This window comes from Hemiscyllium ocellatum, chromosome 18, assembly GCF_020745735.1.
Source record: "Hemiscyllium ocellatum isolate sHemOce1 chromosome 18, sHemOce1.pat.X.cur, whole genome shotgun sequence".
NCBI classification, from domain to species: Eukaryota; Metazoa; Chordata; class Chondrichthyes; order Orectolobiformes; family Hemiscylliidae; genus Hemiscyllium; species Hemiscyllium ocellatum.
This window is the reverse complement of record NC_083418.1, coordinates 77,261,792-77,280,615: the sequence shown is the minus strand read 5'-3', so window position 1 is coordinate 77,280,615 and position 18,824 is coordinate 77,261,792. Positions and strand designations below refer to the sequence as shown.

Below are 18,824 nucleotides of genomic sequence, written 5' to 3'. Positions count from 1 at the left end.
TATGTATTCATAAATGCATTTGCCTCTAAATGCACACTTTACATCCTGTATAAATATTTCTCTTATTTAGTTAAGAAGTTCCTTCAAGCAAGCATTTGGCAAAAAGAAGTCTCCTAAATCGGCCTCATCTCATTCAGATATTGAAGAAATGAATACACCTGATTCTTCCTTACCTTCATCCCCCAAGTTTGCTCATAATGGATCTACTCCCACAACCCCACTGATGAGAACATCGCACTCTAACTCACTGTACGTACAATTTTACCTACTATGGATAGGCAAACACTCAGATGTCTTGCTGTTGTGGGTGTTATAGAACAGACCAGACCCCCTCAAAACATTTCAAGAAGGTAGCACAGACCATAACTTTGCTAGCTGTTTAAAGCAGGTGTAATGTGGATATTCCAGGAGCGATTCAGCTAGTCAAACCACTTAGTTTTAAACAAAACAGAATTTATTTACAAGATTACTGAATGAAACACAAACAAACAAGAAACATAATGCAGAATAACTTAACCTATCCGAAAACCCAGCAGATTATCCCAACTTAATGATGCTATTCCAATACTTGCAACAATCCCCATCAGCACCCCCAGCACAAAAGGTAAAATCTAACACAGGGTCTTACAGGAGAGAAGCCAGAGGGAGAGAGAGAGAGGAAGATAAGCCTGGACCTGCTTCTCTTTTCAACTCGACTTTGCAAAAACCAAACCAAACCAGAGGAAAGCTGAGCTGGGAGAACTGGCCACTCCCCTCTCATTGTACAAGTGTTTTTTTCTAAAACCTTGAAAGCCTTTTTGCCTGGAGGCTAAAATCAAACTGGCCCTACAACTTTTCAACTTCGACTTTTTGGTATTTTTGTCTTTTACAATAGACAATAGGTGCAGGAGTAGGCCATTCTGCCCTTCGAGCCTGCACCACCATTTAATATGATCATGGCTGATCATCCTTAATCAGTATCCTGTTCCTGCCTTATCTCCATAACCCTTGATTCCATTATCCTTGAGAGCTCTATCCAACTCTTTCTTAAATGAATCCAGAGACTGGGCCTCCACTGCCCTCTGGGGCAGAGCATTCCACACAGCCACCACTCTCTAGGTGAAGAAGTTTCTCCTCATCTCTGTCCTAAATGGTCTATCCCGTATTTTTAAGCTGTGTCCTCTGGTTTGGCACTCACCCATCAGCGGAAACATGTTTCCTGCCGCCAGAGTGTCCAATCCTTTCATAATCTTATATGTCACAATCAGATCCCCTTTCAGTCTTCTAAACTCAAGGGTATACAAGCCCAGTTGCTCCAGTCTTTCAGCATAAGGTAGTCCTGCCATTCCAGGAATTGACCTTGTGAACCTACGCTGCACTTCCTCAATAGCCAGAATGTCTTTCCTCAAATTTGGAGACATAACTGCACACAATACTCCAGGTGTGGTCTCATCAGGGCTCTGTAAAGCTGCAAAAGAGCCTCTTTGCTTCTATACTCAATCCCTCTTGTTATGAAGGCCAGCATGCTATTAGCCTTCTTCACTACCTGCTGTGCCTGCATGCTTACCTTAATTGACTGGTGTACAAGAACACCCAAATCTCTTTGTACTGCCCCTTTACCAAAATTGATTCCATTTAGGTAGTAATCTGCCTTCCTGTTCTTGCCACCGAAGTGGATAACCATACATTTATCCACATTAAACTGCATCCGCCATGCATCTGACCACTCACCTAACCTGTCCAGGTCACCCTGTAATCTCCTAACATCGTCCTCACATTTCACCTTGCCACCCAGCTTAGTATCATCAGCAAATTTGCTAATGTTATTACTAATACCATCTTCTATATCATTAACATATATTGTAAAAAGCTGCGGTCCCAGCACGGATCCCCGCGGTACCCCACTGGTCACTGCCTGCCATTCTGAAATGGAGCCGTTTATCACTACTCTTTGTTTCCTGTCAGCCAACCAACTTTCAATCCAAGTTAGTACTTTTCCCCCAGTACCATATGCCCTAATTTTGCTCACTAACTTCCTATGTGGGATTTCATCAAAAGCTTTCTGAAAGTCCAGGTACACTACATCTACTGGATCTCCCTCATCCATCTTCAGAGTTACATCCTCAAAAAATTCCAGAAGATTAGTCAAGCATGATTTCCCCTTCATAAATCCATGCTGACTCTGTCCTGTTACTACTATCCAGATGTGTCGTAATTTCATCCTTTATAATAGACTCTAGCATCTTTCCCACCACTGAGGTCTGACTAACTGGTCGATAATTTCCTGTTTTCTCTCTCCCACCTCTTTCTTAAAAAGGGGTACAGCATTACCACCCTCCAATCCGTAGGAACTGATCCCGAATCTATCAAACTCTGGAAAATAATCACCAACGCATCCATGATTTCTCGAGCCACCTCCTTCAGTACCCTGGGATGTAGACCATCAGGCCCCGGGGACTTATCAACCTTCAGACCTAACAGTCTCTCCAACGCCAATTCCTGGCAAATATAAATTCCCTTAAGTTCAGGTCCTTCAGCCACTGTTACCTCAGGGAGATTGCTTGTGTCTTCCCCAGTGAACACAAATCTGAAATACCAATTCAATTCTTCTGCCATTTCTTTGTTCTCTGTAATATATTTCCCTGTTTCTGTCTTCTAGGTCCCAATTTTAGTCCTAACCATTTTTTTGCCTTTCACATACCTAAAAAAGCTTTTACTATCCTCCTTTATATTTTTGGCCAGTTTATCTTCCAACCTCATTTTTTCTCTGTGTATTTCCTTCTTTGTAATCCTCTGTTGTTCTTTAAAAGCTTCCCAGACCTCCGTTTTCCCACTTATCTTTGCTATGTTATACTTTTTCTCTTTTAACTTTATATGTTTCTTAACTTTCCTCGTTAGCCACGGCCACCCATGCCTCCTCCTAGGATCTTTCTTCCTTTTTGGAATGAACTGATCCTGCATCTTCTGCATTATACACAGAAGTATCTGCCATTGTTCCTCCACTGTCATCCCTGCTAAGGTATTGCATCATTGAACTTTGGCCAGCTCCTCCCTCACAGCTTCATAGTTCCCTTTATTCAACAGAAATATTGTCACTTCCAATTGTACCCTCTCCCTCTCAAATTGCAGATTGAAGCATATTGTATTATGGTCACTACTTCCCAAGGGCTCCTTCACTTCGAGGTCCCTGACCAATTCTGGTTCGTTGCACAATACCAGATCCAGAATTGCCTTCTCCCCAGTCAGCTCCAGCACCAGCTGTTCTACGAATCCATCTTGGAGGCACTCCACAAAGTCTCTTTTACGACCTTTCTAAAAGAAAACCAAGGACAGCATAACCTTGTTAAAGGAGCAGCTTCATCACATGGGTCAGACACGCAGTGCTGATGGAGGACACTGCAGCAGTGGTGTACCAATAGTTGAGGTCCCATAGGGTATAGGTTATATGCTTAACCCATAAGGTGCATGCTCCACATACCAGTCAAGTGACAACCTGATGAATCAATCTCACCAAATTGTACCCCACAGCCTGACTCATCCTTGACCAGCATTGGCTACACCTTGTCTTGTCAGAGAAGACTGTGTAAAATCAAGGGATTCCAGCAAGATTGAAACCAGGGGGTATCAGGGAGGTGGGGAGGAAAGTGGCATAGTAATGTCATAGGACTGGTAATCCAGAGGTCCAGGCTAATAGAAATTTAAATTCAATTAATAACATTTGGAATTGACAGCGACAGATCATGAAATTATCATCGATTGTCGTTTAAAAAAGTCCCAGCTGGTTCGCTGCTGACGTTTTGGAACTAAACCCACCTACCCTGTGAAATGCCTGGACAATCACTCAGCTAAAGAACATTAAAATGTTGGCCTTGCTTGTGACAGCCCCATCCCAGTGCTCAAAGGAAGATGGTTTGTGCTGGCTGAGATCACTCATCTCAGCCTCAGGACATCACTGTAGGCGTCCATGATCTTTCCCCCAACAAAAGGCCAGAGGTGGGAAATTTCACTAATAATTGCACAATGATCAGTGCTGCATTGATGCAGATACTGCCTGAATGTTACTCAGTAACATTCAGCCTTGGGTTTCTAAGCAACATGCAGTATTCATGTCAAGCAATCACCTCCAACACGGAAATCTCACCATTTCCCACTGGTGTTCAACTACACCAGCACTGCCCATCCCCCAATCCCAATATTTCCTGGAGGCTACCATTGAACACAAACCGAATGGTACCAGCCAGATAAATACAATGGTAATAGGAGCAGATCAGTGACTTTAAATTCTGTAGCCAGTAACTCACTTCCTGACTCTCAAATGCCTGCCCACCATGAACAAGGAATATCTTCAGGAATGTTCTACTCTTCACTCGATGATTGCAGCTCGAACAATACCTGAGAAGATGTTGCTCGGTGAATGTCCTTTCCATTGGGTTCAGTGGGAACTGGAGAAATATGATCGAGCAGCACTTCAAACCCGTGTTTTAGTTCAGCTTATTTCTCTTGTTGAAAATCCTTTATATCTGTTTTGCTGTTGAAGATATATCAGATATGATACATAATTATTCACACAGATTAAACATTGAGCTGTGTCAAAGCAAGCAACATGTTGTTAACCATTTTAATCTCTTAAAAAATTGCCTGTTCACTAATAAAGCCAATTACTCTCCTTCAATTGATGATCATGTCGTTCCAATGCTTTTTAAACTTAAGCTTAGTTTACTCGTTTACTGAAGAACTCTATCTGTCTTCAGTGTGCTGTGGTATTCTGTGAGAAGCTACAGAAGGAATGTCATCGGCTTGACTCTGATTATGCTACAGCATCAAAGAGATGCTGACAAAAGGGTTGACCTATATGAGGCAAAAACAAGGGCTGCAGATGCTGAAAACCAGAGTCTAGATTAGAGTGGTACTGGAAAAGCTCAGCAGTTCAGGCAGCATCTGAAGAGCAGTAAAATCGACGTTTCGGGCAAAAGCCTTGGATGTTGCCTGGACTGCTGTGCTTTTCCAGCTCCACTCTAATCTTGACCTCTATGAGTCACAGAGAGCACTGAGGGCAGTCCCTCTTTTAATCCTCATTTTTGACAATGGCACTCTGCTTTACAAACTGCCTAATGGAACAAATGCCCTGATTAAGGAATGATAACTTATCATTTCATATTGGTTTCATGTTAAATGTTGAGGTGGAACATGTATCATGGGCTGGATTTTACAGGTTGGGGTGAGCTATAAAGTAGGACACTTTATCATTGGCAAACACTTGCTAAACAATCCGGAGAGTATCAGTACACGCGCCCTGTTTCTTACTGACAGCAAGAATGTGTCACATTCTGCCCCAGTTTCAAATCAGCAAAATAGGTGACAGTGTTCTCTGGTTCTTTTCTCAGGACAATGCCAAGACAATCAGAGTCAGCTTGCCTGCTTTAAATTTAAACAAGCTTATTATCTAATTGGAACATTCTCCATGGCAACACTTTCACCAATCTAATTGCATGGCCATTATTCCACCATCTCCCCCTATTTATGCTGGGGTGCAGAAAGCCCATGGCGTCAGCCTCTGGTGCATTTTAATTTTCCAATCACAAACATTATACTAACTTTTAAGAGTATATTTGCATATTAAATAGGTTTCAAATCAATCATTTTGTGTCAGCAAGATGTTTGTTAGTCACCTTTGTTATACGGGGAGTTGTGATGGAAGGGTTACTGAGTAAATGGACTAATAATGGTGCCTGATGGTTTTTGCCTCCCTTTTCTGTTCACTCCCAAGCAGCATCTCTGAATGTATCGATGGTGAGGCTGAGACCATTATTCAGCTGCGCGGCGAGCTGAGAGAGAAAGAGATGAAGTTGACAGACATTCGACTTGAAGCACTGAGCTCTGCTCACCAACTTGATCAACTCCGTGAGGCCATGAATAGGATGCAGGTAAGCAGACGTGTCTTCTGAACGTGCGCTTATATGTAATTTAACTTGGCTAAGGATGTATGTTTTAAATAGCTCTTGCTCTCCCAAGTGACTGACTGCTTTGGATGGTTGGAATCATTCCAGCTGTCTCCTCTAATCGTATCCAGGGACTCTGGATCAAAACACTCCTTGGCCAAAAGTGCAGACAGTTGTGACACGCAAAGTGAGAGGGTGTGGGTTACCTCTCTGTGATGATTTGCATTAGTTCCTGAGGCTGTTCTGGGTGATTCCAGGCCGAGGTTAGTACAGGGGAAGAAGGTATGTTCAGCAAGCAGGATCACACAGGTCACTCTTCGATTAGATTCCCTACAGTGTGGAAACAGGCCCTTCGGCTCAACAAGTCCACACCGACCCTCCAAAGAGTAACCCACCCTGACCCACTTCCCTCTGACTGATGCACATAACACTATGAGCAATTTAACATGGCCAATTCACCTAACTTGCACATCTTTGAACTGTGGGAGGAAACCAGAGCAAACCCATGCACTCACGGGGGGAATGTGCAAACTCCACACAGACAGTCACCCGAGACTGGAATCGAACCTGAGACCCTGGTGCTGTGAGGCAGCAGTGCTAACTGCTGAGCCACCGTGCTGCCCCACAAGTCAACGTTCAAACTCAGCTTTTGGGCATTTTTCCTTTCAGCTCAGGTCAGATCGGAATGTGAGGAAAGATGTATGGCTTAATGGACACCTTTTCTTCTGGAATTACTTACTGATTCAAACACTGTGAGGAAATGCAGAATGTAAATATTGAACATTCACCTGTGACATGTACCAGATGACATCTGTTTTAATCCTGTATATACAAGATTTAATAATTTAAAGTGATGTGTTATAAGCTTGTGGATTCAGCAGTTGTAATACTGAGGAATTATTTTTTTCTCCTAAAGCTCCAGCCCCCTACAGGTATCTGACTGTGGGCTATTTGACACAGGAAGTATCACAGCAGAGCTTGTCCTATCCTGTAACACACTCTCTCTCAACAGCTAAGCAGGAGGAAGGCATCATTATCCTTCGCTCATCCACTTAAGCCGTGTTGCGTCTTCCTGACTTCCCTGGTTCAAGCCTGGGTTTGGAGAACAGGCTCACAGTGCCAAGTGGTCTCCTCCTGCTCCCGGTTTCTGTGTTGATGTTGCTCAGATGAGTGCAAACTGGATTTGAATATGCAAATTACAGTTCAGAGTGCCTGGGTAACACAGCATCCAGCTCATTTGCCTCCATCGTGAGATCAGTCCATGTAAGGTGTGACACACAACTCATTATTGCTCATCGAGAAAGACCTACAATCAGCCCTGTCACTGCAGCTCAGTAATTCTTAAGTGGTTCCATAGATTTTACCTCCACAGCTCCTTCTAAGATTCCATTTGATCTCTTTTAGATGTGGAATTACATGATAACAGATTGAGTCTTGGTCCCTTCGTCCTGTCATGGTTCACTTCGACCTGGTGGTCCTCCCGTAAGGTTCCGTCTCAGTCCTCTCCATTCAAGGCTGCAAAGCCAAACTTACATGTTTTCTCAAAAATGGAGCCAGTCGCATTGCTCCAGTACGTTGAAGTAGACTCTGCAAGAAATGTATTTGTATTTGGAGGCCAAGTGCTGTACAACAAATAAAGTAACTTTTGAGATTTAATAATGGGGGGGGGGGGGTGGAGGTGGTGAGTGGTTTGCAGTCGTGGACATGAGGTGAGGAGAACACTTCAATAAAACAAAAAAAAATCTTCAGATGCTGGAAGTCTGAAACAAAAACAGAAATTGCTGAAGAAACTCAGAAGGTCTGGCAGCATTTGTGCAGAGAGAAGCCGAGTTGAGGTTTTGAGTCCAGGGACCCTTCTTCAGAATCTTCCAAATGGGAGGCTTTAACTCCTTGAGTCCATTGTGACTCCTCTTCAGAACAAACTTCAGAGGACAATACCTTTATTCATTTTCAAATGTGGACCTCTTAATACCCACCTGGAAGGAACATCTGTAAAGCTTCACTTAGAGCAAACACCTCAACACTGTGGTATCAGCTTAGTCCGAGTGGACTATTTCTATTGCATCTCTGTCCAGTGATTAGAACTGAACTAAGTTCTTACGGGAGGATCAACTTTTAGACTCTAATGTCTTTAGAACCATTTCAACAACAAAGTTGCCTGGACGATAATGCTGAGGTGAGCGTTAGGCCCCTTTGCTTTGTTGCGATCCGTAGTTAAGTTGCTCCTATTGTGGTTGTCTTTTAAAAGGTAACTAGATGTTGGGAAAAGGAAAACAGTCCTTATTGTTGAGTATGTTTCACATATGGCGTCTCTGGAGCTGTTCCAGAGAGGCAAAAGCAACATTCTGTTGACTGGCCAACCTATCCATGCAAAGATCGAGTTCCCAAGTGGAAAGGTGGTGTTATTATAAGCAGGTCATCTGAGAACTGTGTGTGTGAAATAATTTGGCCAGAGGATACTCGGGAAGCCCAGTATTCAGCAGAGGCCATATTTGGCCAGATGTTGCTGCAGCTGTTCTTTGGTGGGTGGAGTGTGATAGATATTGAGATTTGTTCTTCAGCCAAGAGGAACACAAAACAATAGGCTGTCTGTTGTGGCCGGATATGCCTGCATTGCAATTATTTACCCGAGCTAGCAACCAAACAAATAAAAGGGATGCTGCAGTGATCAATTCATCTTGGAGCAAGCAGGACTCACTGCTGATTTGGACTGTTCCATCAGTTTATTGATGATCGACTGAGAGGATGTTTGGTTGAACATTCCTGAGCACCATCTCCCAGCAAACACCCTGTGGATCCAGCAATGGGAAAAGCAGGAGGTCACGGATAAGTTCCTTGTGACCGAATCTATCCGCCAAATTAAACAAAGAATTGTGGATGCTTGAAATCTGAATCAAAAACAGAAATTGCTGAGGAAACTCAGCAGGTGTGGCAGCATCTGTGGAGAGAGAAACCGAGTCAAGGTTTTGAGTCCAGGGACACTTCTTCAGAATCTTTCAAATGGGAGGCTTTAAACCTCCATGACAAGAATGGTCCTTTCTGAAGTGAATCAAGACAAGACAAGGCTCCTGCGCAGCTAACCTTAATCACTCGGTCCTCATTACAGACCCATTTTTGACACATGGACTCATAGAGGCACACAGATAATACTACCCTTTCCCAAAGACTAACACCTGTACAGACTGAGGGACAGACTAATCACCTCAAACTCAACTAATGAGGAGGTGACCTCTTGCTTCAGAAACTGCACTCGCTAAACAATGGAAATAAATGGTGACGTTATGTGGCATTTTAAGTCAATTTTCTTTCTAAATGGTTTTCTTTCATTGGATCATGTTGAACAGTTTCCAAATCATTGATGAATAATCATTTATTGTTTCATCCAGCAGATTAGTCTGCTAAAAGCTAATCATTGGAGAAAGAACATAGAATAAAAATACATGGAATCCCTACAGTGTGGAACCAGGTCATTCAGCCCATCGAGTCCACACCCTGTCTCTGAACAGCATACCCAGACCCATCCCTCTACCCTATCCCTGCATTTCCCATGGCTCACCAACCTAGCCTGCACGTCATTGGACTGTGGGTGGAAACTATTGCTCCCAGAACTCTGAGGAAGGGTCACTGGACCTGAAACATTAACCCTGATTTCTCTTCACAGATACTATCAGACCTGCTGAGCTTTGCTGTCAATTTCTATTTTTTTTCTGATTGACAGCATTCACACTTCTTTAGGTTTTTATTTTAAAAAAAACCTATTTAGCTACAGAGTGCTTTGTGATGACCGTGATCATGAAAGTCACTATATGGGTTAGATTTGACTAGCTGGCTGGTTGCTTTTGATTAGCACAGGCTTGATGGGCCAAAGAGTCTTTTTCTGCACTGTAGACCTACGTGACTCAATGCAAGACTGTCTCTTTTTAATGCATCCCCCAAAATGCTTCGAATGTTTAGTGATATAAGTGGGAAACCAGAGTGTTTGTTTAACATAGGGTCTTTTGCATGATTATAAAGTGTTTAATGATGGCCCAGCGCGCTTTAATGTTTAAATCTTTTTCCCTCCTAGACTGAAATTGAAAAGCTGAAGGCAGAGAATGACCGGTTGAAGTCTGAAACCCAAGGCAGCTGCAGTCGCACCCAGTCCCAGCTTTCCATCTCTTCGTCCCCTCGTCAGTCACTTGGCCTTTCCCAGCACAGCCTCAACCTGACCGAATCCACCAGTCTTGGTACGCAACTCAACAGTAGCCAAAAAGAATAAAACGTGTCAAAATGGGCTAACTCTGTTTCTGCCTCATAGATGCTGCCCAATCTGCTGAGTTTCTCCAGCACATTGTTTTCATTTCAGATTGCCAGCATCCCCACAACTTTTATTTTCTGCGGAAATAGCCAATTCCTTTTCTGGCTGCAGTAGAACCCACACTGCGTACTCAACAATGGACATATTGTAGACTTCAGATTAAACATTCCGGCTAAGGCCAGAAGTTTGGTTTTCAATCTTCCGATGTTGAAAATACATTGTCATGGGTTGGACAGCCCATCTGTGATGCAGACTGATACCAACAGCATGGGTTCAATTCCCACACTGGCTGAGGTTACCATGACAGATTTGCCTCCTCAACCTCTCCCCACAGCTGAGGTGGGGTGACCCTCAGATAAAACCACCTCCTGCCATCTTCCTCTAATAAGAAAGCAACCTTGTGTCTGGTAGGACAATGCGACTTTGCGTTGTGGGGGAGTATTGCTGGTGTACCATTGTGTTTATGTGTATCACAAGCCAGTCTTCTGGCACAATTTAACATCACCGAGCAAAGGAACAATGCAGTTACATTTGTATTAACTTCAGATCAGAATTAAGAAATATCTTTGTATGAGTCCAGCACAGTGTCAATGCCTCCTCTCGCTGTTGCGTATTTCTAATTGATGCCTTTGTTGAGCAGATATGCTACTCGAAGACAATGCAGACGGCTCAGCCCGCAAAGAAGGCAGACATGTGAAGATAGTAGTCCACTTGCAAGAGGAGATGAGATGGAAAGAGGTATGCTAGACCATAAGCCATTGGAGCAGGTAGGCCATTCAGCCCATCGAGTCCACTCTGCCGTTCAATGAGATCATGGCAGATCTGATAATTCTCCTCACTTTTCCCCATAACCCTTGATTCCTTATTGATTAAAAATGTATCTCAGTTCTGAATACACTTAATGATCCAGGCTCTCCGACCCTCTTGGTTAGGTCAGTCGGCTGGATAGTTGATTTGTAATGTCAAGTAAGGCTAGCAGTGTGGGTTCAATCTCCACACCTGCTGAGGTTAGTGTGGAGGACTCTCATTCTCAACCCCTCCCATCGTCCTAGGTGCTGTGGGTCCAGTATGATATGGTAACTTTACCCTTTTAGTACTCAGCAGTAAAGAATGCCACAAATTCACGATCCTCTGAGAGAGGAAATTCCTCCTCATCTCTGTCTTTAAATGAATGACCTCTTACTCTGAGATTAGATTCAAGCTGGATGACTCCACTGCTGAAAATGCCCGTGGTAATAAGTGACACTGGTTTCTGGTATTACTTGTGAGAAGTTGGCTTCCAAAAGAATTAGAAGCCAAGACAGAAATATGTGCTGGCCTCAGGACACGTTGGAGTTCATTATCACGTTTAATGAGAATTCTTCCTAATGACAGAGTTACTAGTTTGACCACTTCAGAAGGAATTAGAATCATTCGATGTGTGACCAGGCAAGATAGAGATGGAGACCTCACTTTGCTGAAGGACATTGCTGATGGGTTGAATGTTTCGAACAGTTGACTGCTTCCAAAGTCATTTATCTTTCTGATGCCTGCTCATACATTATCACATTATTTAAATTCCAGCACAAAACATGCTACAAAGGCACTTGGACCTGTGACTGTTCAGTTAGTCTAGAATCATAACCATCATAATGCCATGCTTGAATGCTTGGTGTGTAATTCTTTGAGATCCTCTGTATCTTTTCACGTACAGAGTTTCAAGTGTTATTTCAAGCATGTGTGCTTGTTCTTTCTGTTTTCCTTTGTATACAATTTTAATCTCCTATATAGTACAATACGAATTGTATCGAGCACTGCCCCATCAGTCTACTCGCAATCATGATTGAAACAATGGAAGTGCTCATCATTAGTTACGTTAAGTGGTACTTACTGAGAAATGAGACTTGCTCATTGATGCTCAGTTTGATTTTCCCTGGACCTTCGGCTCAAATGCCATAGTAACCTAGGTCCAAGCCTGATCTCAAGAGCTGCATTCCTGAGATGAGACATGAAGACAACATTTGACTGAGTGTGGCATCAAGGAGCCCTAGAAAAACTGAAAGTCAGTGGGAATCAGTGAAAATCTCTGTTTGGAGTCATACCCAGCACAGAGGACAATGACAGTGGTTTTTGGAGGTCAGACTTCTCCATCCAGGAAGTAGTTGCAGGAGTTGTTCAGGATCTGGAACCAACCCCCTTCATCAGTGACCTTCCCTCCATCATAAGGTCAGGAAGGAGGGAGTTCACTGATGACTATACAGTGTTCAATACCATTCCTCACTTGACAAATTCTGAAACAGCCTGAGCTGGGACAGCATTCACAGAAACATAGAAAGTAGGGGTCAATCATTTCACAATTCAAGCCTGCTCCACAATTCAATATGCTCATGTCTGGTTATTCAGCTCAGTCTCCTGTTCCAGCTTTCATTAATACCCTTTGATCCCTTAAGCCCAAAGAGCTATATCTATTTCTTTCTTCAAACATTTTGGCCTCAACTGCTTCCTGTGACAAAGAACTCCACAGGCTCACCACTCCCTGGGTGAAGACCATTTCTCAAGGGTTCTGTCCTAAATCGTACACCCTATATCTTTAGACTGTAACCCTTGGTTCTGGGCTGCCTGGTCATTGGAAACATCCTTCCTGCGCTTACCCTGTCTAGTCCTGTTGGATAAAAACAATGACAGCAGATGCTGGAAACCAGACTCTGGATCCGTGGTGCTGGAAGAGCACAGCAGTTCAGGCAGCATCCAATGAGCAGCGAAATCGACGTTTCAGGCAAAAGCCCTTCATCAGTCCTGTTAGAGTTTGTTTCGAGATGGATTATATGGGTGACTAACATTTAGGTCACATAAATGTCAGGAAATGATCATCTCCAGCAAGAGATTCTAAACCTACCTCCCTTTGATGTTCAATGGCATTACCAATACTGAATCCCTCACTATCAACACTTTGGGGCTTACCATTGACCAGAAAGTGAACAGGATGAACTATGTAAGTACTGTGGCTACAAAAGCAGGTCAGCGGCTAGGAATCCTACAGCAAGTAACTCACCTCCTGACTCCGTAAAGCCTGTCCACCAACTACAAGGGTGCAAGTCAGGAGTGTGATGGAATGCTCTCCACTTACCTGGATGGGTGCAGCTCCAACAACACGCAGGAAGCTCAACACTAAGCAAGACAAAGCTGTAGCTTTATTGACTCCCTAGCATCAACCCCCCCCCACCCCAATTCCCTCCACCGGCAGCACATAAAGGTCGCAGTGTGTACCGATTACAAAATATACTGCAGTGACTTGCCCAGCATCCTTTCAAATGAGCGACCTCTAACCCCCAGAAGAACGGTCAAGAGCACATAGGATCACGAATTGTTACAGCACAGAGGCAGGCTATTCGGCCTGCTGTGCCTGCGCCAGTTCTATCCCTTAGTGCCGATCTCCTGCCTTTTCCCAAACACCCACTACACCATTTCTGTCAAAGTAATCATTAAATTCCCTCCCTCTTGAAATGCCTCAACATCATCAGCTGCAAGTTCCTGTTCAAGCCCCACAGTCTCCTGGTATCTAACTATATCGCTGTCAAAGTCCCAGACCTCCAGTATTAGCAGCATCATAGATGTGCATACACTGTGTGTACTACCGCAGTTCAGGAAATTAGTCCCTGATCATGATCCTGGAGGCAACTAGGGATAGGTAACAAATTTTGGCTTTGCCAGTAATGCTGACAATCTATGCACAAAATCTTTACAAATAGCCCACAGCGTGGAACTGCCTTCATTTTCAGCCCAGTGTTTCTTAGTGAAGGCAGAGGTTAGTGGGTGCAAGAAATGAAATGTTGGCCTGATTCAATAATGAGTATTGTGTTTGAGATCCGGATTACCTCAGGTTGGACAAAATAGGGAAGTATCAACTTGTCTTTCATTCTTGCAATCTTTGAGAGAAATGCATTTGATTAGAGACAGAATTCCATGATTTTATATTTAGCTAGATTCTTATCTTAATGAGTAGAAAATGACCAGCAAAAAAGACACCGACCAAATTTTGATGCTATTGAGATCATCTTCTATGAAGCTGGAGTCTGTGGTTGTTGTCTTGTCAGTTCAGTAACCATGGCAATTGGATTAATTGTACATTCAGCCATTGAATACCTGTATTCTCACTTGTTTCCTTCACCACAGGAGTCTCGAATTCGTCAGTATATCGTCGGCTGCATTGGAGTTAGCGGGAAGACAAAATGGGATGTTTTGGATGGTGTCGTGCGGCGTCTGTTCAAGGTAAAGAAAGTTTCATTAATGAAAATAAGATTCAAATATTCTACCATAGTTTGAAGGTTGAGGAATGAGAGCTTCAAATGTATTTGTTATGTTGAAGTAGCTATCATTGTTTTGAGGTGTTAAACACAGCATTGGGCAGCTCCTGAAGGCCAGGAAATGGATACTGTGGAATCAATGTCACCAGATATTTATTATTCAGTTTAAACCATAGAAGTGCTTTGAAATGTTTGTTTATTTCACAGATTCCCCTTTTCTGTTTTGCTCTAATTCTCTTCTTCCTAATTTTAACATTCTGATTCCTTGCTGGCCATCCCCTTGCCCTCTTCAGTAAGCTGACTATTCGGCCGTGGGGCAATCACAGCAATGTTTGTTTTTGGCCTCATTGGTGTTCAAACCTGCAGACCGTTTATCGGATAGTCCAGGCAGTTGCCAGTCTGGCAAAGAACCGTGGAATAAAATTATATGGTTCACTGACTTTATTATTACTAATACAGAAAAGTTAATGTTGTTATTGTGGGAGGACAGTGACACAGGAAATCACTGGAGCTAATCCTTAAAATCTTGTGTACAGTGGATGACATGAGCAAAAAGTATTGCCATGCTGTAAAATGAAATAATTGGACAATACTCTTTTGTTACATTTCCCTAAATACTATCAATCAGTGTCCCTGACTTAACATAGAAACCAGGAGCAGGAACAGGCCATTCGGCCCTTTGAGCATGCTCAACCATTCATTATGATTATGGCTGATCATCCAACTCAATCCCCTGTTCCCACTTTCTCCCCTTTTCACAGTTGTTGCATTTTATCAATTCAACTGTAGTAATTAATTCCAGGTTCTGTTTTCCCAGTCTAGTTCAGAAAGCACAATATTACGGTTTCTGATGATACTATCTTTTGCAGGAATACATTATCCATGTGGATCCAGTGAGCCAATTAGGCCTAAACTCCGACAGCGTGCTGGGCTACAGCATAGGAGACATCCAACGCACTAATAATGTGGACACACCAGAACTGTTACCCTGCGGCTACTTAGTAGGAGAAAGCAACACAGTCACAATGTCATTGAAAGGTACAACATTATTCATCGTGTAGTTTTCTGTTGACTTTTAAAAGATGGAATTTTGAGAAGCAGAAGTGGAGGAAGAATGTAACCCACAGAAATTTTGTTACAAATGATAGATTCTGTACTCAGTCTTAACTTGATAAAGAACGTTGCATAACTTTATTGTTACACATTATTGATTTTACGAACAATTGCTGGAGGTTAGTTGTCCCAGAGTCATGGATTCCTGACACCCCCTGCTGATGGTGTTGGGTATTGCTTGCCTGATCCGTACACAATTGCATTAAGAGTTTTCCACAACGACAACCCACGTTTTTCACTTCAATAGACAGACAGCTGAGAATGTTCTGCCAGTCTGCACTAACAAGAATAAAGCATGACAGTGTAGAGTGCAGTAGGAAGGTTCCCCAACTCAGTTCAGCTGGATGGCTGGTTTATGATGCAGAGTGAAGCCAACAACATCGATTCAATTCCTGCATCAGCTGAGGTTACCACGAAGGATTCTCCTTCTCAACCTTTCCCCTAATCTGAGGTGTGGTGACTATCAGGTTAAACTGCCACCGGTTTTCTCTGTCTCTCTCTCTAATGACAAAGCAGCCCTATGAACTGGTAGGACTTTGATGATTTTAATGCACAGTGAGAATGTAGCAGGTGGCTGATATTCAGTGTTAAACTTATTGACCCACCTATCTACATTTTCATTCAAGTAATATATATATATATATAGAGGTCCCAGTATGGATCCCTGCAGAACACCACTAGTCATGGACCTCCAGCCTGAAAATACCCTTCCACCATTACCCTCTGCCTTCTATGGGCAAGCCAAATCTGAATCCACGAGGCCAAGTTACCGTGGATCCCATGCGTCTTAATGTTCTGTTTGAGCCTACCATAAGGAACCTTGTCGAAACCCTTACTAAAATCCATGTTGACAACATTCATTGCTCTAGATTAGAGTGGTGCTAGAAAAGCACAGCAGGTTAGGCAGCATCCGAGGAACATCCATTGCTCTACCCTTATTTGGAGATGCCGGTGTTGGACTGGGATGTACAAAGTTAAAAATCACACAACACCAGGTTATAGCCTGGTGTTGTGTGATTTTTAACTTTCTACCCTTATTGATCACCTTTGTCACCTCCTCGAAAAATTCAATCAGAAGCTACAATGACTGTCCCTAATTAGGCCATGCTTTTCAAATTGTGTGTAAATCCTATCCCGAAGAATTCTCTCCAATAGCTTTCCAAGTGAGATTCACCATTCTATAGTTTCCTGGATTATCCCTATTTCCCTTCTTGAACAGAAGAATAGGTTGTCAATGTTTCTATACTGCCGTCATTATAAAACATCTACAGCTTCAATTCAATAGGGCTTTGGTGAGATTACGTCTCAAATTCATATTGTAGTTTTGGTCTCTTTATTGAAGGAAATATGTAAATGCGTTGGAGATGGTTCAGAGGAGGTTTACTCGATTGATACCTTGAGTGAATGGGTTGTCTTCTGAGGGAAAGGTTGGACAGACTGGAATTCAGAAGAGTGAGGGGTGATTTGATTGATGTGTGTAAGATCGTGAAAGGTCTTGGTAAGAAGGATGGGGAAAGGCTATTTTCTTTTGTGTGTTTGTCCAGAATAAAGGGTACAGTTTTCAAGTTAGGGAACATCCTTTCATGACTGAGATGAATGGATTTCTTTTCCCTGAGGATTATGCAACTTTGGAACTTTCTGCCAATGGAGGTGGGAGTCAAAGTTCTTTGAATAATTTTAAGACGGGAGGAATCAACATTATTGGTGTTCGGTGGCAGTATGGATTTTGAAATGCATTAGATCAGCATCATCTTGTACAATGGAGGAGCAAGCTCAATGGGCTGAATGGCCTACATCTATACCTATTCCTAATGTTTGTACAGCATTACCAAGTGTTGTTAGAGGGTTAATGGAGTTATTGCAAGTTGGAGGCACAGGCCCAACAACCAAACATAGTTGCTACTGTGGAATTTATGTTAAGACTGAGCATAAACTGAATTTTTGAATGTTAATATAAGCTACTATGCTGGTCACATCAATCAAGCTTTGGCTGGTTACTCTATGAGAATAAAAGTCAGCTTTACAATAACCCCCAAAATATTCAGCTGATGGAGTCCATCATGAACCATGGGTTGAGGAGGATCAGAGTCCAGCTTAATCCCTCTTGATCTTGTCTAAAGGTTTTTATTCTTCTGATCACCTGCAAGCTATAGATTTTACATGATGCTCTGCTAAGCAATCCTCCAATCCTACACTGGGTCAGTGTACTCTATAACATGCTGCACAAGCCTAATCATCAGAAATGATTTGTTCATTTCAAGGAGAAACAAAATGGTGGTAGCCCTCAGTGGATGAGAACCTTCAGAACATTAGCTGGAACTTCTGTAAAGTGGCAGAAGTCCCAGTGTCAAGGCCGAAAGCAGGAGTTGACTCCAGTTGGGGCAGATGTGGAACATGGGGCATATTATGCCCACAGCCGCTAGTCACGGACCTCCAACCTGGAAACCACCCTTTCATCATTACCGTCTGCCTTCTGTGAGTAAGCCAATTCTAAATCCACGAGGCCAAGTGACCATGGACCCTATGATTCTTAATGTTCTGTGTAAGCCTTGTCCACAAGGAACTTTGTCGAAAGCCTTACTAAAGTCCATGTAGACAACATTCACTGCTGTACGCTTGGTGATCACGTTTGTCACCTTCCATCGCTGGGTTGTTGACAATCTCCTTCATCTCTTCCACGAATCTCACATCTGGGTGGCACAGTGTTTAGCACTGCTGCCTCACAGCATCAGAGACCTGGGTTCATTTCCACCTCGGGCAACTCTCTGTGTGGCATTTGCACATTCTCTCCATGTCTGGGTTTCCTCCAGGTGTTCCAGTTTCCTCCCACAGTCCAAAGATGTGCAGGTCAGATAAATTGGCCATGCTAAATTGCCCGTAGTGTTAGGTGAAGGGGTAAATGTAGGGGAATGGGTCTGGGTGGGTTGCTCTTCGGAGGGTCAGTGTGGACTTGTTAAGCCGAAGGGCCTGTTTCCACACTAAGTAATCTAATCTAATCAAAAAACCTCTACCCGCCAAGGGCTACCAGCTAGTGAGAGGGAGTCTGCAGTTCATCAGTGCTCACAATGTTTTCTTGCACTGCAGGATGAGGGTCCATTGATGACGGGAAGCTTGGTCATTGGGAAGGTGGTCTTTGCCAAAAGGGCATCACCCCTGGATGTAAGAATGGTCAAAAAGTAGGAATCCTCCACTCTGCTCTCATCCAATACACTG

The 18,824-nt window shown here is 43.1% G+C and overlaps 1 protein-coding gene across 7 annotated transcripts in view; it reads left to right on the top strand.

Moving 5' to 3' along the window:
* Positions 1–18,824, top strand: part of nav2a (neuron navigator 2a) — a 590,475-nt gene that overhangs the window by 548,214 nt on the left and 23,437 nt on the right. For all 7 annotated transcript variants that reach the window (XM_060839109.1, XM_060839107.1, XM_060839106.1 and 4 more), the window contains 6 exons: positions 71–249; positions 5,750–5,903; positions 9,985–10,144; positions 10,856–10,953; positions 14,368–14,463; positions 15,368–15,536. In XM_060839109.1, the coding sequence (XP_060695092.1) occupies positions 71–249; positions 5,750–5,903; positions 9,985–10,144; positions 10,856–10,953; positions 14,368–14,463; positions 15,368–15,536 (856 nt within the window). The remainder of the gene's footprint in view (positions 1–70; positions 250–5,749; positions 5,904–9,984; positions 10,145–10,855; positions 10,954–14,367; positions 14,464–15,367; positions 15,537–18,824) is intronic.